At 38.9% G+C, this 24523-nt stretch overlaps 2 protein-coding genes across 2 annotated transcripts; both read left to right on the top strand.

Moving 5' to 3' along the window:
• The first annotated feature begins 7860 nt into the window (after nt 1-7860).
• LOC122402542 (zinc finger protein Elbow) lies at nt 7861-14506 on the top strand. Its single transcript, XM_043405413.1, has 2 exons — nt 7861-8317; nt 11678-14506. The coding sequence occupies exons 1-2, from the start codon at nt 8255-8257 to the stop codon at nt 13025-13027; spliced, it is 1413 nt and encodes a 470-aa protein (XP_043261348.1). The 5' UTR covers nt 7861-8254; the 3' UTR covers nt 13028-14506.
• Nucleotides 14507-17081: 2575 nt separating this feature from the next.
• On the top strand, nt 17082-21600 carry LOC122402508 (DNA-directed RNA polymerase II subunit RPB2). The gene is made up of 4 exons (XM_043405354.1): nt 17082-17218; nt 17325-19945; nt 20391-20992; nt 21060-21600. The coding sequence occupies exons 1-4, from the start codon at nt 17200-17202 to the stop codon at nt 21343-21345; spliced, it is 3528 nt and encodes a 1175-aa protein (XP_043261289.1). The 5' UTR covers nt 17082-17199; the 3' UTR covers nt 21346-21600.
• The last annotated feature ends 2923 nt before the right edge of the window (nt 21601-24523 follow it).

Here is a 24523-nt window from a genome sequence, read left to right as displayed (position 1 = left end):
TTTCGGTACATGCTCTTTGCGGGGCTGCGGAGCCGTCCGTGGCTCGTGAGCGAACTTGGGACAGTAAATCAACCCCGAGAGTTCACTCTCGGCAGTGGCAAACAATGCGCGGCGTGACGAAGGCATTGTCGAGTTTACGCCCCACGGGGTGCTCTGTGGCTAACATCCAGAGCTCAGTTCACTCACCATTATGGAAAGGGAAGGAAAGCTAGGAAGGCACGGGGGGGGGGGGGGAGAACGGGGCACCCCATCAATTACATGGGAAATTGCGCTCGCATTATTTATGTGCGTATACACCGACACGAGCTGCACTAGGCCACGCCATGCTACGCCACGCCACAGTTCTCTACGGCGGTTATCGATGGCCCGACAAAGAGGACATAAATAACGCCTTTTGCACCAATACGCGCGCGGTTATAAGTATAGATCAGCGAACGCATATATACGACGTACCTACGTACGTGCACACCGTACCTGCGAAACATCTTTACGTTCATCCACACACGAAATCCATACTGTCTTCAGTAGTTAACAGAATTTTCAGTCGCGGATGATTTTCATAATATGCTAAACTATATCTGTAAATAATTCCACTAAAGGAGAAGAAAAAAAATTTATAAAATAGTGTGGACCCTTCCTTGAAGCTTCTTTCAAATTTAAATTTCTTTCTGTTAATTTATAGCGTTGAACACAATTAAGAAATTCTATTTAAAAAATGTTTGAAGTTCAAAACGTGGTGAGAATTCGAGAACCTCCATTTGTTCATATTCCATGTCCCCTTGTGTGGAATATAAAATAACCATAAATATCATTTATATTGGAAAAAGGAAGCACCAACGTCATCCTTTCTACATAATTAGTACACCGTGGGAAGTCATTACACACACACACACACACACACACAGAGTCACATATTAGTTCGAACAAGAACACCTTTGTACGAATAACATCCAAGTACAGAGCGGTATATTTATCGTCATATATTGTATTTATTAACCAACATATTCGCTCCTCTCGTAATAATATAACAACCAACAATTTGTATAGTTTATAAATAGATTTTTCGACCCATTGATAACCAATTTTAAAAGAAAATGGGGGAAAAAGCGTAGGAATGTTTAAGTTAGCACGATGACAAATGTCGCGACACCGAGTGCCAGGGCATTGAAAGTCCGTGAGTTTATGTCACGTGAAAACTGATCTTAAGGAAGAAAGATGGGGGTACATAGACGGAGCTGGCTACCGGGGGCGACAGCTGTCGATTTCGTGCAGTCCTTGCGCAGAATGTGCAACGGACTAGCCCATAAATAACGGCGCTCATTTCTGGAGCATAGGGGGAAAGAATCGGTACGGAGGAGCCCCGGGGGCTCGAGGGAGTGGGGGCAAATAACGAATATCGGGTGAACTCTCAGCGCCATTCTACGGGACGGGTTCGTGCTCGTCGACGACGTGGCGGGATTAGTTCATTAGCTGTACGTTATACTAATCGTGTTTACGCTTCGCCTGATCGATGTGCGGTGAACGGAGGGTGATTATCTACTCCCGACTGGCTTCCTGCGGAGACACATGAGAAATCACAACGACGACGAAAATCCGGTAGCGAGTTTCGAAAACGCCCGGGCTTATCCTTACCGGAATAAAGACGATTTAAAATTAGTACGCGGAAACAGGAAATAGGAAATGATACAGAGAGTGGTTCTTAACGCATTTCCCAGCCATCGATGCTTTGTTAAAATATTCTGTGGGATTTTAGAATTATTTTAAAATTATTATACACGATGCTCGGCCACCTCTGGGAAAAATTTTAATGGAAGATTCCGGAGGCCAAAATAAGACGAAAATCAAGAATATCAATTTCTTTATTGAGGCTTACTTAAAAAATTATTAAAAAATTAAATTAATAACTTTCAGATCATTCTGGAAAAATTATTTTCGGTTGTGGGGGTCAATTACAATCATTTTTGGTGTATAGACATAACCCCGAAACCCTACGCACTTTCGAGAAAAAAATTCGAGTAGGTGCTGAAATTCTTCGGTAAAATTAAAAAATTTCAAATCGGTCTAAAAGAATTATTTTTGGTCATGGTGGAAGTAGGGGTCAATTACAATCATTTTTTGTCAATACACATACCCTCGAAATTCTAACCATTTCTGAGAAAAAAATTCCTTACCGATAAGATAATTTCGGGTCAAAAAATCACTCCAAAATTTCGTGCGTATCTTTAAAACGTTGTAACTTCTGAACGGATTGAATTCTAACAATAATGAAAAAATTGTTCCTTGACATCGTAAAGTGGGAAAAACCCCATAAAAATGGTCCAATTTTCAAACAGCCATAACATCAGTAATAGTGAATATATTTCAATGAAACTTTTTTCTGAAGCAGGGCTCATGGGTATCTGCAAACAAGTATTAAGCAACTTTTCTATAGGGCGTCAAACAAAATTACTAAAAATCAAAAACGAATTTTTAAGGAAAATCGACAGGGGTAGGTGCCTAAATTTTTCGGTGAAATTGAAAAGTTTTCAAATCGTCCTAAAAAAATTATTTTTGTTTGCAGGGGTCAATTATAATCATTTTTAGTCAATGAACATACCCTTGAAATCCTACTTACTTTCGAGAAAAAAATTCTTTACCGAAAATATACTGTGTGGCCGGAAGTGTTTCTATAACATTTAACGAAGTCTCAATCAACAAATTAGTATCCTTGATTTTCGCCTTATTTTGGCCAATAGAATCTTCCATTAAAATTTTTCCCAGGGGTGGCCGATCATCCTGTATATTGAAACGAAACTTGAAGCATTTCTTTTTTTGCATCTTTTGATTTCTTTCCGTTTATAACGGAGAAGGGATTTTCATAATTCAATTTCAATATCTCGACAGACTTTTATTGGAATTCCCTTCCTTAAACAGGTCAATAAAACACTCTAAAAACATCGATAGGGACTCCAGTTGGAACTCCATCTGGAACCCGTTCCACCCAATTTTTTAATTGTTCCGGCAAACAATTAATAGAGCTTTGATTGATGACCAGTGACCCGTGATGCTAGGTCGGTGATTGGTAGCCAACGAACCATGACACGAGCACAGACACCTTAAATAGACCTAAGTCGCACGATACGCGTCAATATCAGTCCGCTATTTGATCTCTGACGAAGCTAGCCGCGCTGTTGGAGAAACGTCGGGACAATTTCCTCCAAAGACACGGCTTAGCCCTTCAAACACGACGTCCGTACCGTAAACCAATCCGCAAATCTCAGTTGTCGACACTTAACCTTCTGTCTTCACGTTCACGATTGAAATTTTATCAAATTTTACCAAAATCATAAAGTAGATATCTAACTAATTTTTAAAGATTTTTTCCCTGATCTAGGTTCTTCAGAAACCTTTAAAATTTAAGAAATCAGCTTTCTCTCAAACACAGAACAATTAGTACCAACGACCAGTATGCTTGAAGCGATTAAAATTAATTTTCAACAATCATATATTTTATTTTTGTCCTTTGTTGGGATCATAGATAACCTGGTAGCCATCAATACAATTTCCAAGACCTTTTTTTGGCTATTTGAATTTACCACGATCACAAGATCGATAGATGCCAGCGATTAAATATTTATGTTGTTTCTCCTGAAGGCTGTAAAAGTTTGGAAGGGAATGTTAATTTGACAATTTCTTTCACGTGAAGTGCCATTTCCACCTAAAAAGAAACGAATCATAAACTCTGGGTCGCTGTTATATTTGTAGTGGAGAAGGTAGAGCGGAGTGGTTGTTAGATACGAGTAGTTTCCACGAAAGAGCATTAGTGGCGTTATTAGCGCTAGTTAGTGGATACGCTTTGATGAAAGATGAGAGCGGTGTATAATCATCCGGGCCTTCCCCTTCTGTCTATCCCGACGAGGACAACATGTTTATGTGGCGCCGACTGAAGAAAACCACGACTCCGCCATCCACAACACCAGATAACCAGACGCTGACTATACCGAGTACCAACACATGGCTCGAGTGAATGGTAATTTATTACATCTACAAATGAATAATCCAAATTTCCCGGTAAAAGTCTACGGTTTATTTAAAAAAGAAAAGGGAAAAGTAAAACAGATATTCCAACCAAAATATCGTTGCTTTCTATAGCGAGCCATCTTCCAGACAGTCGATGCATTCCATTTCGATGGAAAAGAATTACGCGACTTTGGACACGATTGTTTCAAAGGAACAAGGCCTAACTAAAACTCATTACGTCTTTTTAGAATTTGTAAATAATTATTTAAGATCCACTATAAGCATCCAAGGGGTTAACAACCTTGCCATATTGGCTATAGAATAACTGACAAAGAGTTTGCTAACTGAAAAGCAAGAAAAATAACTTTGTAAAATTATAGCTTCTTTTTTTACTTCGGAAGTAAACATGGTCAATTTTTTAATATTCATGTCTGGGAAAGAATTTCTGCTTTCACGAATTTTTATACGATAATTTCTATAATATATTACAAGAGGATTATAATATAAATAATAATATTGTAAAGAAAAAAACGGAAAAGAGAATTAAATGCAAGAATTGGTGTGAAAAGAGGTTATCGTGGAATTGCATATTTCATATGATAAATCGCCTTTATAACACGATTTTGTAATCGGTACAAATTATTAAATCCACTTGTCTGCATTGCACGTATTCGCGATACTATCATATAATTCTGTGAATAATAATGAAGGGAAGTAACACTTGAATTTCCATGAAACAATTGATATGCATTTCGATGCAATATGAACCTATCTATGCCCCACGAACATATACCAACACCATTACTGCCTCGATCTATTTCAACCGAATTTATTAATCGTTACAATATGCATTCGACCCTGTACATTATGTATTTAAAACGTATCTGGACCGGTAAAGACGAGCAACGCGGAACCATTGCGCGACAGAAGTTGATTATAATGCTTCTTTTTATTTCTCTAAAGCCGAAACTTTGCTTTAAAAATCTCTAATGTCTATCGTTTGATAGGAAAATTACTTTTTTGATACATTTGTCCCCTATCAGCCATATTGGTTTTGTAAATTACATTTCATAGTCGATCAAATAACTTGGGTTTTACAACACTGGTCGATTTTTCTACAATCTCGAGTGAAACTCTATCACTAAATAGTCAAACTACACATTTTTTTCGAAAATTATTATTTAAATTTGAAAAAATATAAAGCAGAAATTAGTTTCATGACTTTTGAATTTTCTTGTTTGTAATTTTTGTTGGAAGATATTGGGAATGGTTTGGATCGACAGGAAACACACCCATAAATTTTCTAAAGCCTAATAACCATGGTACCTGCTTAAAGTTGACCGTTGTATGGGTCTGTATATCGAGGAAACGTAACCCTAATCTGTGCATCATAAAGAACTATTTCGAAGCCTAATCATAAGATATTTCATTCTTTAATGTTAGATATTGTTTCGTAAGGTATGTATTTACAATGTACCCAATTTATGTAGACCTACAAAATACAATTGATATTTTTTTGATACAATAATTCGTTGGGTGATTCATTATTCTCAAACTGTGACCATGTTTAGCAAATGAGTGTTAATGCGTTTATAAGTTCACAGCTATAATACTGATTCCACTAAACGACTGAAACAAATTTTCTTACGTATTACACATTTATTATAGAATAGTGAAATATTTTTTAAATATCTTAGCATAAAATATGGGGCATAAAAGAATGAAATATCTCGCAATTAGACTTTGAAACAACATTGTTCTTTATGGTTACAAATCAAGGCCACCTCGTAATACAAACACGCAGAACAATCTACTTTGGGCAGGTATCGCGGCCGTTATAAAGTGAATTTATGGATGTGTTTTCCATCGTTCCAAACCTTTTCCAATAACTTGCAATAAAATGCAAAAGATTCCGTTACAGTCGCCAAATATGTCTTTTATTCACCTAGATTAACTACTCTTACTTTACGTTATAAAACTAATCTGCATTATAGACTTTAGGCACTTCTTAATATCGTATATTATACAAGTTACAATTTTAAAAAGAAATAGCGGCATCTTCAGATCTGTTCTTTGTAGAAATATTAACTACATTGAAAGAATAAAATAAATAGATTTAATATATTTTACGATTTACTACGAAGAGATAGCAAGTAAAGCTTGTGACTCCTAATTATCTGTTAGTTCTCATAGTTCTTACTTAAAACTTCCGTAACGCGTTAAATGTTCGGTGTTTCCTGCGTCTAAAGTTTAACTAATTACAATCTCTGGGTATTGTATTTTGGAAAGTTTCCAGATCTGTTTAAACTTTGATTATCAAAAGGACAATCATAACGTTGAATTAACAACTACGTGTATCCCTGGTAAAACACGATAGTTTGCTGCCTAACAAATTCCCTGTTACACAAGTTCGCATTGCACGAAACACAGCTACTAATGTTTTATTTTGTAATGTTACCTAATTATTGCCCATTAATATTTATATCAACTTTGTTAAATGATGTAAATCTACTTTAAATCAACACGTTTTTCTAAACAAAGGCTGTATTCTAGCATTAAAAAGAAATATAGATCGTGGAAGTATGAAAAAGTAACATGCTTTAGCTATTTTTTCAACTCTTACAATAAAATCGAACTTTTCTCGAAAACCAAAAGTGCCAGTCCAATTTTAAAACCGGATTTGAATTCAGCGTATCAAAATCTGTAGGAAACGATATGCAACAAGACATAAAAAAAAAAATCAAATCTCATGCGATGAAAAATAATTTAAAATTTTACTAAAAAATCTTCAAGTTTGGCTCACGTTTTCTACGTGTGAAGGGACGCCTACCAAATTCTGTATAATTTCCCCCTATTTTACGTCTCAAATTTAATGTAAAAAAAAAATCAACATTCTATTCGTCCCTATCAAAAGTTCTACGACTTTGACATAATGTTGGTCGGTCTTCCCCGCTGTGGGGCACCTCGCATAGGTCGACACGTCGTTGGTCGGGTCGCTTGTGCCCGGTAAAAGTGTACATATAGCGCGTACCGACACGACCACCGTGTCTCGAACACCACCGTTGCCGCCGCCGACACGACCGCGACACCTTCGCCTCTTTCGTTCGGATTGGTTAGTCGCGCCGCTCTTCGTATTCGTCGTTCGCGCCGTCGTTGTTGCGCTTCCCCTCTCCGCGGCGGGGAAATTACGATTCCTTGATCAGCGATGGCTACAAGTCGAATCTTAATCCATCGCAATCGTTTTCAAAATTATTTTATTCATCGACGAAAATCAAGTTTACCTAATAGAGAAGACCATTCCTATATAATATCATAGATATTACGCCATTCGAGCTACTCACAAGGGGTCATCCCGCTAGTGTGTGGTTAAGAATTTTATTGCAAGAGTAGAAATCCCTTTCTGTGACCTGTAATAGTGATCCCTCTCTAATGGTCGCTGACTCGGGTCCACGACGCGACAGTTATCGAAGAAAGTACTGTTATCTCGGTTAGATTCGATCGCATTGCACGCGAAAATTAGAAACATTACGAGTATAGTAACCACATTCACCAGATATCGCATTTTGAATTGCTTTGCACCAGTTTCGAAGATTGTGAGTGGGGATGGCTCAGCGAAGAGTATCGAGGGGGAAGGTAGCAAGCATGAAACGAGGGACTGGCGAAATGTCGGTGGTTCTAGCGTTGAGAGAGTGTCGTCTCCATCGCTAGTGTTGAAAGTATAATGGTGGGGGGGGGGAGTACATATATAGGTTGTAGCGACGAAGCGTGAAGGGGTAAGCTTCCTCAGCGTACGTGGCGCTGTGCGGCGAGGCGAGGCGGGGTGAGTCAGCTGAACGCTCGTCGATGGACAAGTGGGGTACGGGGAAGCTCGGTCGAGGGAACAGTACGCGAACCTACTCAGTAGCGATTCGAAGTCGGTCGCGTGAAGTAAATGTTGTTTGTTATGTAATGCGTACCGTGTATCCCAATTTCTTCATTTTTCTCTGTATCCTGGTGTGTTGTGTTCCTTGCAAACCGGATGAGAATTGTGTGTCGAAGGAGTACGCTTTCAGGAGCTGCCAAATGGCTCCGTTGACGTGCGCTTTCATTGTTCCTTCACTACGGATATAAGGAAGTGTACGGGAAAAAAAGTGTTTGCACGGTTCGTCTCGGGGGTTTTGTTTTGTCAGTCCTCGGTGGACTGTCGCCAAGTGATCATAGTGTTGTACGTTCGAAGCAGAGCCGTGCGAAGAAAGGGGGCGAACATCTTTCTAAGATGCTGACTTCCAGCGCGAATCAGTACCTCCGACCGGAATACCTCACGCCTCTGCCTACTACGGTTAGTGTTACCTTTCCGTTCCCATCGTCTCTTCTTCTCCTCCATCGCCTACAACAACCACGACCAAAATATAAACATTCCCGACACGCTGATAACATTTATCGTGCTCCGGGCGATTACGCTCGAGTTACAAAATTTTAGCGTTCGTTGCATTCCTACGTAATACAGGGTGACCAGTTCGAAGTTTCGCACGCAATTGTCTTGTAAACTCGGTCCAAGAAACTTACTTTAATTTTTTTAGAGACTTTCTTCGGGACGAGCTATAGTTTTGGAGATTATTGCGTAGGATACCTCGAATAGATCAACCTGTACATTTTTTTGAGTACAGAACTGTGGAAATAAATCATTCATTCCGTATTCGCGAAAGGAGTAAATACACCGTGGAGGTATCCGTTAGGAGCATAATTAATGAAACATCGGTGAAACGGTGTCAATGCAATAACAGCGCTATCGGATCGTTAACTCGGCATGAAATAAATATCTGCCGCGAAGGACAATCGTTTCGACGGTTCATTAATTGTGGCTGTCGGCGTTTCGTTAACCTCGACGAGAATGCATTTCTCGTCTTACCCTTTAACTCCTGTAAACTATTTTGAGGACAACGAGCGCTGGCAACGTTTCTGCTCAGACGTTCGCTGATTTACGAGCGTGTAAATCAAAATGCGATTTGGTAACAATGCTGTGCGGGGATAGGCATTGGAGAAGTCAGCGTTGCAAAAATGAACGAAAGTCGATCCGTTTTCTCTCTTTTTTTTAATTTTATTTTTACTTTCTTGCTACGCTACGAACATGTTTATTTCTTAAACTGAATAGATTCTTAGTTTACTAGGGCAGTATATTATAAATATTATGCATAACATTTATGGTATTCCAAGTATTTTGCATATAATAAAGGAATTGTATTATTTTTTGTTAGAAAAGTTTTTTAGTACGTTACGTAGTTTTGCATTTATTACAATGTAAACAAATTTCAATGTCCCACATCTTAATCACAACATTCGTAACTTATTCGATATGAATTTTATTTGAACGGTATATAAAAAACAATATTAGAAAATTTTGAGAATATAGTAATATTATCTAACAGAATGTTTAGAAATATGCAAGAATTTATATGAGTGAAGTTAGCTATTAGGCAGACAAAAATGTAGAGATTTAAATTGTTACATAAAAAGCAATTTTAATAATAATGTTGAGCTTTCTAAGTTTGTAAGTTATGCTCGACATTTCATAACCAATTTCTGTATTTTTCATTATGTTCTCGTGAAAGTATTACGCATGAGTTGGCAATGTTTTCCCGTTGAAAACGAGACCACACACGAGCTCGTTCGGAGCATTTCAACAACCGCATGTGTGCGGCGTAAGACAGAGGTTGATAAAATTCTTACCTGAATAAAAAATAAGTGGCGAACAATGTTTTACAATTAAAATTAAAATTTGAAACACAAAATTATTATTGAACGAGCACAACGATTCGATTTAGTGGTTTTCTGAAAAATATTTATTACGTATATTTTAAATCGTTGAAAATTCATTTATTTATATAAATTCATTGAATCTGTTACTTAATAATTACACAATTACAATTTCCAAGAATTCGCAGTACGTAGTCAACGTAATTTAGTTGATAAAGAAATGATTTTAATTAAATATTTCACGAGAAGGAGGTGGTTCTACATGAAAAAAACAAATCGAAAATAGAGAATAAAATTTTTCCATTTGAGAATTCGTTAAAAAGTTCATTGTGTGTCTCCAATACAGTACTGCGATTGTAGCATAAGTAGAAACAGTGGGCAGTGAACAGACATACCACAGTAACTCGTATCAAATCGCACGCATAATCGACGAGTTTTCAAATTCAATTATCTCAAAAACGAAGTCTCAAATTAAACAATTCTATCCTTGATTTTCGATTTATTTCCGTACCCCCTTCTTGGTTGTATTATCGATTGTGGGGCACCTTATATAGATTCTCGAGAACCTCGGTTATCAAACAAGCGTATGAATATGTTTATACCTTCGATTATTGAGATTCCTTTACATATAAAATTAATTCGATCGAAGTTTATTTGTCTGAAAGATTAATAATTTTTACTATTTTTTCTCGTTGAAGATTTGCATGAACTTCTTGAAATAACACTTGCATAGAAGGAGTATTTTCGGGTTGATATTTGTACCAAAGATGGACCAATGCACGGCGGCTCAGATTTTGTTAGACGATGATTAAAACTGTCCATAAGTTTCGTTAACTTTTTGCGGGTGCAATTAACATACAGGTTTAACCGTAATGCCGTAATAGCCTGTTGCAGTTCACAGCATTAATAACTGTCGGCATCGCGCCATTAGCAGAAGCAACCGTAAATGGCGGGTTAGTTGCATGAACGTTGCATTTTAATTACAGTGAACATCTGTTCGATGGACGTATCAGCCGCGAGAAATATCGTTCCTGTATACGCTAATTATACCAACTGCATCATCTCGGCTACCTCGAAGCGAACACTCGCCCGGCGCCAATATTAAATTCTCGCAAACATCCTACTAATCGCGTCTGCGTTGAAAACTTGCGTAATTAGCAATACATTCGTCTAATAAACATTATTCATTATTTTTTTTGTTCATCAATTTAATAAAAGCGATAATGAACACGTCGAAAATTTGCGAAGCCATCAAGCTAAATAAATATTCTCAAAGTTAGATGTAAAAAATTAATATTTTGTTTTTGGTTAACTGTTAGTGATTATTGGTTAAATTTTCAATGACTCAGAGGGTCCGTCTTAATTTTAACAGAAAAATGTCATCAATCATCTATAACTAATAAAAGTAGATGCTTGGAGTTCATTGTAATTTAAATTATGATCATGATCAGTGGAAAATAAAATTCCCATTATCATGTATTCCATAACTCACATTTGTACATATTTTAAATGCATAAACGTGTGCGGTCTAATAACCACCATTTAACCTTTATAAGATGGGATAATATTCCAAATCTATTTTTATTCTAAATGTTACTAAATATACATGCAAGTAAATTTTATAAAAAAGCAACTCAATTACATGATACTGAAGTATAAATTTATTGTTTAAGAAAAGATATGTATTAAGTGACCCGATGAAATAAGAGAAGACACGAATTTATGTCTACTTCTGCACAGTAGGTTAACGTTATAGATCTTGTGACAATATTATGAATCTAATAAAACATTTAAAAGGTCGAAAGTGTGAAGTTAGCGATAGGGATAACATCGTACCGCGGTTGATGGCCCGGAGACAACGGTACCCCAGTTAATAAAAATAGGTTTATGATCAACAGGTTATCTAGCAACGAATCCTTTCCTTACGCACTAATTTTGTTTCCAGCTGGACGCAAAGAAGAGCCCCCTTGCCCTCCTGGCCCAGACTTGCAGTCAAATAGGAGCAGACACGCCGTCCAACAAATCTCTCTTAGGCTCCTTGGAGAAACAGTCGAGCGGGAAATCGTCAAAGACCGCGGAGCAATCGCGCGAAAAATCGTCGCCGATCGCGCCAACGTCCACGGAGTCCGCCAAGGCTAACTTTAAGCCGTACGAGTCGTGTTTGGGTCGCGAGAAAGCGGCGAGCCCGGACGAGCAGCGTTCAGCCTCTAGTCACTCGACGTCTGGCAGATCGAGGACACCCGGTAGCGGCAACAAACGATGCCCGAGTAACCAAAGCGCCTCGTCGATCCAAGCAGCGACGCCGCAGGGTCAAAAGACAGCGACGCCCAACTGCGACGTCGCCCGAGAGTCCCCTCCGTCCAGGTCCTCGGTGGCAAACATGTCGTCGGGTCAACTCGAATCGAATTCGTCGCAACCGTCCGTTGTTAGCCCCGTCGGGGTACTAGCTATGACGGATCCATCGATCAAGGATCTTCCGCTGGGTACCTTCAAGCCTGGAGTCAGTTTAGCGTCCTCAACCTACCTAAGTTACAATCCTCAGTTGCCCATCGACGTGATGGCGAGTTCGTTAGTGTCTCAGCACCACGCCGCGTTGAAGAGCGGCCTGGTGGCCGGGAATCCCTATCTGAGCTACGCGAGATTGAAAAATTCCGCTGGCCCGGACACTTTGATGCCCGTGTGCAGGGACCCGTACTGCACCGGGTGCCAACTCAACTCCCATTTGCTGGTGAGTTCCGCAAACGCGGCGGTCGCAAACGGGAAGCTGGCCTCCAACACGGCTGGCTCTTGCCCCGCGGGCTGTGCTCAGTGCGATCACAAGTCTAGTACGCCGTACGGGGCGCTAGGTGTCGCCGCCTACGCCCACGCACAGTTGGCTGCCCTGGCGGCGGCCTCGCAACTCCCCTATGTTTGCAACTGGATCGCCGGGGACACCGCTTACTGCGGCAAAAGGTTCTCCACGTCGGACGAGCTGCTCCAGCATCTCAGGAGCCACACGAGCGGAGCCACAGACACCTCGACGACGTTGTCCCTCCTGTCGCCCTCTGTCGGACTCCCACCAACCCATCCCTTGTTCTCCAGAACTTATCCTACGCCGCCACTGAGTCCCCTGGCTACCGCGCGCTACCACCCGTACGGTAAACCGTCGCCATTGTTACCACATTCTCTGTCGTCGCTGGGTTTACCCCTTCCACCGCCGCATCCTCACTCACCCGCCAGTTTGCCACCGTATTTCTCCCCGTACTCGCTGTACGGGGTCCCCCGTCTCGGCGCTGCGTCCGGAATGCCCCAATGAGCACTCGAACCTCGCTGATTAGACGCGTAAAGAAAAATATCAACCGTTTAACTGTGATCCATGTATGAATTATGAGGGTGTGTTTGATACAATAAATTTCGACGGCTGTTCCTCCGAATGGGTCAGAGGGCAGGGGGGACGGATGGCGAATATTAAATTTTAGCTTCGGGGATTTCATAGTTAGGTTTGGCTACGTCTTTCGTTAGAATACATATTCGGGTTGGATTAAAATTTTATGTAAAATGGGCGAACTTATTTTCCATAGGACAGCTTATAGACATTGCTTGCCAGTGCACGCGTAACTGTCGCACTTTTTGCACGTACAACTGTCATCCTCCGATTCCTAGAATTGTTTCGAGTCGGGAAGTCCCCGCGTTGTCGCAAATGAACTACATACTCATATTTCATTGAAGTAAAAATAATAAAATTTGTATACTTCTCAATTTTATAAACCAGCTTTAACCCCCGAATGACGGATGCTTACACTTATTACTTACAGTTCTTGAGCGAGGAACTCGAAATGGTCGCGTATGCGCCGTACGAGGGTTGAATCGCAATTTCCGCAAAAATATACGCGTTCTATGGCATAATTCCTCCCTGTTATGGTTCTTCGTGAGTTTTTGTTTCTCGATAGGACGATTATTTTCGATTAAAAATTATTTCCCGACCCATGAACCGGAAACATTCGGCTTCTGGCTCGCCGCGTCCAACGTGCCACTTAATATTGAAAAATAAAACTAACGAGTGCCACGGGTAACGTTGAAAAACCAATGTTCAACTGTGATTTCCGAGTGAGAAAAATACTAACGCGCGTGAGTGAAATCTATTGCGCTTCCGCTATAGAGAATTATTGTATGTATATACGTGTATGGGTGATTTTAGAATTTATCGATACATACGCGATCACGGAGTTTTATTCGACACAACGAATAACGGACGGCTATTTTTAACGTAGACGAGTCCGCACAGAATCTTCACAGCGACGAAATAAAATTATTGTCACGTCCTTTATCACGATATTATTATTTTTTAGTGCATCGATCGAAGCATAAAACACACGTACACTTTAGCCATATTGCGTAGAATTTTATTATTAATATTGACCACGATTTATGGTTCACGCTTTGCGCACATTTCAAATTTACCGCCATAATTATACCAACCTTGGATACGCCATGTTTATTCCTCTTCACAGTTAAAACTATTCGAATTGTTGCTCACTCTTAGTCGACAAGAATACAAATATTACAAACTTTCCCATTGTCTTGAAAACAGAAAATTTGATATAAAATAACCCACATTGTTCTGGTTTTTTTTTTTGTAATGCAATAACGACAAATAAACAATTCTAAGTTAAGGAATTATAATTACTTATTCGTGCTTCTTATTGAAATGCCCGTGATGACCTAAATTATGCTACAATTCGAGATTTATAATAGTTAACATCTTGAAAACTAAAAGTATTATTCTATATTTTTTCGTATAGCATTATATTTATTTCAAAGAGCGTAAGGCCGAAATATGAAAGTATACGACGTTAAATATGGCTAAACTGAACATATGCTTCCGGCGACATACGCACGATCTAAATTATTTAACGTAAGAAATAATCGATTAGAAAGCACGGCGTTTGTTTAAGAACAGTACATAAATTTTACAATAATCTTAATGCATTTGCCATTGAGGTTAACTTTGCATTTTGCCACTTAAAATATTATACTTCGTGAACTCGTTATTTCTATTTAGAACAGAAGTAGCTTATACAACTCGATTATTGAAAAGAAACTTCGTTTACCAGTGCTTGTTAGAACATTTGTTATACCCGGTGTTCAGAGAAAAAAAAACTCTTAATTGGATACCGGATATTGCTTTGTACCTTTCTTTTCTCTTATCGATCATAATAATAGTCTTACAAGTATAAATGCTAATGCGTTATGAATGTTTCAGTTGAGTGGTGTCAATTATTGGCAAGCAACGTGACGGCAAATATGTTAAAAGAAAAATCGCGAAGGTTATTGGGCGGTTCGGATCGGTTATCGAAATTTTACGAGCCGCAATTCCACACAGTTTCCGTTCGAAGTTCGTCGTACAAATAAACGAAACGCAAAACGTAAATTTTGATCGACTATGAAATCGTGAGCGTATTTCCTCCGTTATTGCGAACATTCGAATTAATATACCGTAATCTGTCTATTCGTAGTATTTATAAATTACTATCTCTATCGGTAACTTTTACTGTAATTATTGTACATTTGTTCATAGATATGTAGAGATAAGTCTAAAGGAAATAATTTTTCGACGAGGCGGCGGATCTTAGTGATAATAGACGCGTGTACATAAGTTAAAGAAATTCCTGACTCGGCGGCGAATATTGTATTTATATTTTTGCGTAACCAAAGTTTTAGCAATCGACCCATAATTTCGTAGAGAATTCCTGTATAACAATGTTATCTACCGAAGAGAAACAAAAAGTATTGCAAGATATTCAGTTGTAAATAGATTTATTTTATTGTATATGAGATTTATATGTATATAAATATGTATACGTGTACAATTATTATTACGATCGAGGACACTTTTAATGTCTGAACACCTTTGATTCATGGAAAAAAAAATTCTCATTATTTGTTAGAGGTTTTACAGTTAATCCCTATTTCGATCTTTTTATTTTTGTTTACTAGCCGTTTATTCTGTTATTATTGATGTTTCTATTAAAATAAAATGCAGTAGAATCTGGATAGTCACAGAAAGTCGGGACTTAAAATTGTTCCAAGTACCGATTCATGCAACTATCGGGGTAATCGATTCGGTAAAGGAGTTTATACAAGATAGCGATCTTAGAACAGACAACTTAAACTTATTTACTTTTGGCGACAGACTAAAATGCTTCGAACAAACCTTGTTCGTTTTCAAGGGGCACATAATCAGAGATCAAGAGTTTTTTTTTTAGGTGAGGATGTTAAATGGGTCAGTGTTTATCTCTGCTTGTCTTTTGCGTGTGATATAATCGGCCAATAATGATCGAGGCTTCTGGTTGCAAGCCGTATCCTCAAAGGAAATTCTTTCGACGTTTTGTCAGCATTGCAGTCAACTTCATCCGGAGATTAAATGACACACTAACGTCGATATCGTGTGGGTTAGGTCCATGTAAGATCTCTGTGTTTATCGTGTCACAGGTCACCGATCACCAATTAGAACTGTTTTTTAAATATATTTAATACGTTTTAAAATTTGAGAGGAACGAGTTCCAGAAGGGATTTAAACTGTAACCCTTGTTCTCATGGATGTTATTGGGGTGTTTAATTAAAGATTCCCTGAATTTTCTGGTGAAATATCCGTTGAGTTTTGGCTATTACTTCTTTCCGGACAAATAGTATTCCGTGACTAATAGTAATTTAATGTTCTACGGATTCTACGTAGCTCAATCTAACGAATCTTTCGTGATCTTTTAATCGAGTACTCCAAGCTTCTCCCAGTTTCACCGATTTAAACTTTCCCACACGAACAGGGTATTATCTACGATCGAATTTTAATCATCGAACGTCGATTTACAGTCTTACTTTATCAGTCTTTGAAGCAAAAAGAACTGATTTTGAAACTCTTTCTTCGTCGCCACTTTCTTTGGTTTGCAATTTTCACTGTTCCTTTCTTCATATAGCTTAATAATATTTCTACTAACGTAACGATTAACGTTATATAGAGTTTTGCAATGTATGCCTTGCATTTTTCATCATGGAAAAGTTTAACGCCATTTACGAAACAAATTTCCGTGGTCGTTTCCTTAAAATCCTTACGATTGACGACGATGATAATAAGAATGAAAATGTACTTACTTTAAATATTTTAACTTGCGTCGCATACTATTTTTACGTGCCCGCCAAAGCTGTTTTTGGATTCCCCGACACCGCGCATACGCCAGAATCTCACACACAAGAACTCGGTGATTAATGTGTAAATGCGAGTGTGCGTGACTCCTCGAACGTGGGGTTGCAGTCTGGCATACCTGCTGCAATTCAACATGGCCGCGTTATTGACGCCATTTTCAACGAACATGCGCGAGACAGATCAGCTGTCTATAGTATACAGTAACTGAAACTTGTGATTCCCATATACGTTTTAAGTTTATTAGTAAAACATTGTATATCAGCTCGTGAAATTTTGATAGGCAAAGCATGTATGCCCTCGAAGATGGTAAGAATTAATAATATTCGTATTTATAAAGAAAAGTTTAGAGTAATAATGGTAGAATATAACCTTAACCTTCGAAAAAGTTTATAAATGATTATTTTTTATAAAGATCAATACGACGACGAGGATGCGGAAGAGATTTCGTCAAAACTTTGGCAGGAAGCCTGTTGGATCGTCATTAACGCTTATTTTGATGAGAAAGGTCTTGTACGACAACAGCTTGACAGTTTTGATGAGTTCATTGAAATGTCTGTACAGAGAATCGTAGAAGATTCGCCGCAAATTGATCTACAAGCAGAGGCACAACATACTTCAGGAGAAATAGAAAATCCTGTTAGGCATTTGTTGAAATTTGAACAGATCTATCTGTCGAAGCCTACTCATTGGGAAAAGGATGGAGCTCCGTCTCCTATGATGCCAAATGAAGCTAGGCTCAGAAATTTGACATATTCTGCACCATTATACGTAGATATAACTAAAACAATTGTAAAAGATGGGGAAGATCCTATCGAAACTCAACATCAAAAAACGTTTATAGGAAAAATTCCAATTATGTTAAGATCAAAATACTGTTTACTTGCTGGTTTATCCGATCGTGATTTGACAGAATTAAACGAATGTCCATTAGATCCAGGTGGTTATTTTATTATTAATGGATCAGAAAAAGTACTAATCGCACAAGAAAAAATGGCCACAAATACAGTGTACGTTTTCAGCATGAAAGATGGAAAATATGCATATAAGTCTGAAATTAGATCTTGTTTGGAACATAGTTCACGCCCTACATCCACATTATGGATCAATATGATGGCAAAGAGTGGAGCTAGTATTAAAAAGTCTGCCATAGGACAACGTATTATCGCTATTATTCCATACATTAAACAAGAAATTCCTATTATGATCGTTTTTCGGGCGCTCGGATTTGTAGCCGATCGCGATATTTTAGAACACATTATATACGATTTCGACGATCCCGAAATGATGGAAATGGTAAAACCTTCTTTGGACGAAGCTTTTGTCATACAAGAGCAGAATGTTGCATTAAATTTTATTGGTACTAGAGGTGCCAGACCTGGAGTAACTAAAGAGAAACGTATTAAATATGCTAGGGAAATTTTACAAAAAGAAATGCTTCCGCACGTAGGCATAAGTGATTTTTGTGAAACTAAGAAAGCCTACTTCCTGGGTTACATGGTGCATAGATTATTATCGGCGTCTCTCGGTAGGAGAGAGTTAGACGATCGCGATCACTACGGTAATAAAAGACTAGATTTGGCCGGGCCGTTATTGGCATTTTTATTCAGAGGACTATTTAAGAACCTGATGAAAGAAGTGCGATTGTACGCACAGAAATTCATAGACAGAGGAAAAGACTTCAATCTGGAACTTGCCATCAAAACAAAAATTATTACCGATGGCTTACGGTATTCGCTTGCTACCGGAAATTGGGGAGATCAGAAGAAGGCTCATCAGGCCAGAGCCGGCGTGTCTCAAGTATTAAATAGATTAACGTTTGCATCGACGCTTTCGCATTTGAGAAGAGTAAATTCTCCGATCGGAAGGGACGGAAAACTAGCGAAACCGCGTCAGTTGCATAACACATTATGGGGTATGTTGTGTCCCGCGGAAACACCGGAAGGTGCCGCCGTAGGGTTGGTCAAAAATCTAGCGTTAATGGCTTATATTAGCGTTGGATCTCAACCTTCTCCTATTCTTGAGTTCTTGGAGGAGTGGTCGATGGAAAATTTAGAGGAAATCGCGCCCAGTGCCATAGCCGACGCGACAAAGATATTTGTAAACGGCTGCTGGGTTGGTATCCACAGAGATCCGGATCAGTTAATGGCTACCTTGCGCAAACTGAGGCGTCAAATGGACATTATTGTGTCAGAAGTATCTATGATCAGAGATATCAGAGATCGAGAAATCAGAATATACACGGATGCCGGAAGAATCAGTAGGCCTTTGTTAATCGTTGAAGGACAGAATTTGCTGTTGAAAAAGAGACATATTGATATGTTGAAGGAAAGAGATTACAATAACGATGGCTGGCAGGAATTGGTCGGAAGCGGAGTAGTCGAATACATAGATACTTTAGAAGAAGAAACTGTGATGATTGCTATGTCGCCTGAAGATCTCAGGCAGGAGAAAGAATATGCTTACTGTACAACGTATACACACTGCGAAATTCATCCAGCAATGATTTTGGGAGTCTGTGCCTCGATCATTCCCTTTCCTGATCATAATCAGAGCCCCAGAAACACTTATCAAAGCGCTATGGGTAAACAAGCTATGGGGGTGTACATCACAAATTTTCATGTACGGATGGACACTTTGGCTCACGTACTATACTATCCCCACAAACCTTTAGTCACAACAAGGTCTATGGAGTATCTTAGATTTCGTGAATTACCAGCTGGAATCAATAGTATAGTTGCTATTTTATGTTACACCGGTTACAATCAAGAGGACAGTGTTATCTTGAACGCTAGTGCTGTCGAGAGAGGTTTCTTTAGATCCGTGTTCTATAGATCCTACAAAGATTCTGAATCAAAAAGAATCGGTGATCAAGAAGAACAGTTCGAGAAGCCTACGCGGCAAACTTGCCAAGGGATGCGGAATGCTATCTATGACAAATTGGACGATGATGGAATTATTGCTCCGGGAATTCGTGTATCTGGAGACGACGTTGTTATAGGAAAAACTATTACTCTGCCAGAGACAGATGACGAAGTATGTATTACATTATATTAACTCTTTGGGGCACGCTGGGATTAAAAGAGTCCCACCTTTTTGATGCACCGTAATGCATGGTGGGACATTTTTAGTATAGGTTTATATTTCGTCTTATTTACGTAAAGCAGTTGGTAATATCTTCAACAAATGTTACAAATGTATTCATTTGTGTTGGCAACATTCAACATGCCAATACAGGTTCATCAATTGTTGCAAGCAGAAGGTTTATTGCGACAAATTTAATTAAACTATTACTATTCTTTTATGGTTTTACATTATGTGATACCTTTATTAATAAAAATATATCAATTTTGTTTAATTTAAAACGCAATAAAATTTCTATGCAACATGGGTCTATTTTATTATCTGAAATCCTGTGCCGCAAAGAGTTAAGTGAATTTATGGAACAAAGTATTCTATTTTTGTTTGTTAATGTTTACAGTTGGATAGTACAACAAAGCGTTTCACGAAGAGGGACGCGTCCACCTTCTTACGTAACAGCGAAACTGGTATAGTGGATCAAGTAATGTTGACTCTGAATAGCGAAGGATACAAGTTTTGCAAAATAAGGGTACGGAGTGTACGCATTCCGCAAATTGGCGACAAGTTCGCTTCGCGGCACGGACAGAAAGGCACTTGTGGAATTCAGTACAGGCAGGAAGATATGCCATTTTCGTGCGAGGGTCTCACGCCGGACATAATAATTAACCCCCACGCTATCCCGTCGCGTATGACCATTGGCCATTTAATCGAGTGTATACAGGGAAAAGTGTCGGCTAACAAAGGTGAAATTGGTGATGCCACACCGTTCAATGATGCTGTAAATGTACAGAAGATCTCCACGCTTCTGCAAGAGTATGGGTATCAACTTAGAGGAAACGAAGTGATGTACAATGGTCATACCGGCCGCAAGATCAATGCCCAAGTCTTTTTAGGCCCAACTTATTATCAACGTTTAAAGCACATGGTGGATGATAAAATTCACAGCAGAGCCCGGGGACCTGTACAGATTTTAGTCCGGCAACCCATGGAAGGCAGAGCTAGGTAAACTAATTCTATTATTTTTCTTTGTTGCTCGTAATCTGTATATTCATGATATTTTAATTTACAGAGACGGAGGTTTGCGATTCGGTGAAATGGAGCGCGATTGTCAGATTTCTCACGGAGCCGCGCAATTTTTACGAGAACGTTTGTTCGAAGTTTCGGATCCATACCGGATACACATATGCAATTTCTGCGGTTTAATAGCGATAGCAAATTTGAGAAATAATACGTTCGAATGTAAAGGTTGTAAAAACAAAACACAAATCTCCCAAGTTAGATTACCGTACGCGGCGAAGTTACTTTTCCAGGAACTTATGGCTATGAACATTGCGCCTCGATTAATGGTCGCATAAACGTTGATGTATTTATTGTTCTTTTATAAGATTTTGCAAAATAAAGTTGAATAGAAGAGAATTGTATCATGCTCTGTTTTTTTGAAAAAGTTAGGTTCGTGTATTTTTTGAATACATTACGAATCATACCTCGTCGTGTACACATAAAATGTACATACACGACACTAATAATCGAACTATATATCAAATTATTTCAGCAAAGTTTATATCGGCTCTATTATGTGGGCAAAGGAAAAATTTGCAACCTTCCTAAATGCATACCTTATAGATTAAGACTATCATTTGCGTCTTTAATATTGTTATTATTCAAATTCATAGTATTTGTAATCTTGAGAAATTACCTCTTCCATAAGATGCATAGTCAGTCTATCCTATAACTTGTCCGTGGTGTAATTGATGCAGATATCGAAATAGATCTTCCAGCTATAAAATTCGATTTATTTCACACTTACTATTCACGTAAAAATATAATAAATTATCATTCAAATACTAACTACAACCCCATAGTAAGAGAGATTATACCGCCATCTACGGCAAAACGCCCAAGTTTGTCGTGGAATAATTCGTATCTTCCACTCTAGATGGATATCTCGACAAACCCCCCGCAATCAAAAATAATTTTTTTAGAACGATTTGAAATTTTTGAAAAATTTGTCCGCCTTCCTGAATTTTTTTCTCGAAAGCGCGCAGCATTTCGAGGGTATGTCTCTTCGTCAAAAATGATTGTAATTGATTCCCGAAACCAAAAATAATTTTTTCAGACCAACTTGAAATTTTTTAATTTCGCCGAAAAATTTATCCACTTATTGAATTTTTTTCTCGAAACTGGTTAGAAATTCGAGGGTATGTCTGTTAACCAATTGACCCCTACAACTGAAAATAATTTTTTTAGAACGATTTGAAACGTTTTAATTTCGCCGAAAGAAACCTTTTTATTGGTTGCAATTAATTACCCTTTCACCTGCATTTTTGCTGGGAAACGGAATTCTTGTAGATGTCCCGTTGGACCGTCGGAAATAATTGATCGCATTGTGCAATCCTCGCGGTTTGAATTTTTTCTTAGCGAAAGTATATTACGTATGCCGCACGCACGAGGAACATGGTACACAGCTGCTTCGAGCCTCTTACCTGTCGACTGCCAATCAACTCGCTGGTTGGCTAGGTGACAAGAAAGCCGGTTGCTGAAAAAGAAGATTAATCGATGCCCCACAAAGGATCGCCGGTCGACACAATGGGTTCTTTGTGCCGCCGACGTTATTGCAACAGGCATCCACAGAATGTTGGGCGTTCGCGCAACGTCGTCTTAAGAAGCCGTGCGTGATTAATTAGCCACCTCGATAATCGAGCATGTTTTGTGATTTCCAACGGAAGCATGCATTTAAAATAGCCAATCTCATCGACGTTCCCTGTTACTATATCTACTCCTTTCATTTTTATTAGGAATAATTAGGTCGTGTAGAACGAGCAGGAATAAACATTTATACAGAGTGTTCAGCCACCTCTGGAGAAAAATTTTAATGGGAGATTCTGGAGGCCAAAATAAGACGAAAATCAAGAATATCAATTTGTTGATCGAGACTTCGTTAAAAAGTTAGTAACGTTTGAAGTTCCGCCTGTAGAACGGCAATTTGCGAACAGCAGAGAACCACTAGCAGCTATTCACCGCCGTTCTACAGACGTAACTTTAAACGTTAATAACTTTTTAACGAAGTCTCGATCAACAAATTGATATTCTTGATTTTCGTCTTATTTTGGCCTCTAAAATCTACCATTAAAATTTTTCCCACAGCTGGCCGAACATCCTGTATTATATATATTATCAAGCATCGTCGTAACTACTGTCTGATATGAACTATTAACCGTGGCAAATAATAAGAATGAAAATATGAGACTTTGTCAGCATTTTTCAACGAAAGCAATGGCGACGTAGGTAACAGGCGACAAATCTTTTACGAAGGAATTTCGATGCAGACACACGGGACCGATGCCGTACACCCGATGTCGTGAAACGCGTAGATATAGCAAAAGGAAGACAAACGACGCGTCGGTGGAGCTCAAGTAGAAGAGATTAGTCTCGGGATGATGAACGGTCGACGAAAAACTGCGGTTCGTGTTATAGCGATTGCGAGAGGAGGACGAACGAGAGATCGGGAGTCAAAAGGAAAAAGAGGATGGAACACCCCAACGGAGGTATATTCCAGCGGAAAGGAGCATGCAGCGATGTCAGGGAGGTTTCTCGCAATTAGTCAAGTTTCCCCGTCCGCGAACGACTGTGTCCGGCACCGTACCGGTTTATTTATGGCCCCCGGGATCCGTGTAAACACGATAGTAGACGCAGAAGGGGAGACTCCCGGGTCCCGGCGTGCTCATTCCATTCCATTCGATTCATTTCAACTCGATTTGGCTCGACACGACTCAACACGTGTAATTCTTCGTCGTCCTACAACTTAATGTTCTTTCTTTCAGTCGCGTTGTTGTATGTATCAAAATTCGGTTCAAAATTCGTGTTTCTCGTCTAAAATGTTGAACTTGTATCAAAAATTAAATATCTGTTATTTTGTAATATATTATTAATTTATTTATTGTTAATTCTTGATACGAATAACGATATTTTAAATGCATTCGATAGCCTGGAATGTTGAATTCTTAGATTTGTATTATCTGCACATCAAAATGATAAGTATTCGATTCATCTGACCTTGGTTCTTGTTAGAAATTCAAAGAATCCTTCAGCCTCCTCGAATTTGACCATATTTTCATTCCTATCGTTTGCAATAATTATTAATTAACATCGGGCAATAGTTAAAATAATGCTCGATAGTGTGGGCTGTATAAATAATTATTTTTAATACCATTTTGCGTAGAATATTCATTTTTTGGTCGAATGCACGATTAGTTGTTAATTGATTGGTGAACTCGACAAGGACAGTCTTCCCCATCCCTTTAATTCTTCTGCCTGAGGCTAATTGTAAGTTACACTGCCAGTGACGAGCTCTCTTTCTCCTCTGGGCTGGCGGGCATGGCGGAACGTCGTGGGGCTGCGCTCCACTTCTACTGACCACTGGGGAGCTCTGGCAACCAATACTGACCGATACTGACCATTGCTGACCAGTGGTGAGTTATATCAGAATTACACATCTATCATTTCTGTTCCGAAATTTACACGTCTGCTGACCTT

This window comes from Colletes gigas, unplaced genomic scaffold, assembly GCF_013123115.1.
Source record: "Colletes gigas isolate AHSC1104 unplaced genomic scaffold, ASM1312311v1 Colletes_gigas_Sc00037, whole genome shotgun sequence".
NCBI lineage: Eukaryota > Metazoa > Arthropoda > Insecta > Hymenoptera > Colletidae > Colletes > Colletes gigas.
Note: the sequence above shows the minus strand (reverse complement) of the source record. Positions and strands in the feature narration are given on the sequence as shown.

Excerpts from the sequence above, each read along its gene's own strand:
- LOC122402542 (XM_043405413.1), top strand. The coding sequence starts at position 8,255 with ATGCTGACTTCCAGCGCGAATCAGTACCTCCGACCGGAATACCTCACG. Across the intron at positions 8,318-11,677 it reads TCACGCCTCTGCCTACTACG|CTGGACGCAAAGAAGAGCCC; the intron begins GTTAGTGTTACC and ends TTTTGTTTCCAG.
- LOC122402508 (XM_043405354.1), top strand. Across the intron at positions 19,946-20,390 it reads TGCCAGAGACAGATGACGAA|TTGGATAGTACAACAAAGCG; the intron begins GTATGTATTACA and ends TAATGTTTACAG. Across the intron at positions 20,993-21,059 it reads CCCATGGAAGGCAGAGCTAG|AGACGGAGGTTTGCGATTCG; the intron begins GTAAACTAATTC and ends TTTAATTTACAG.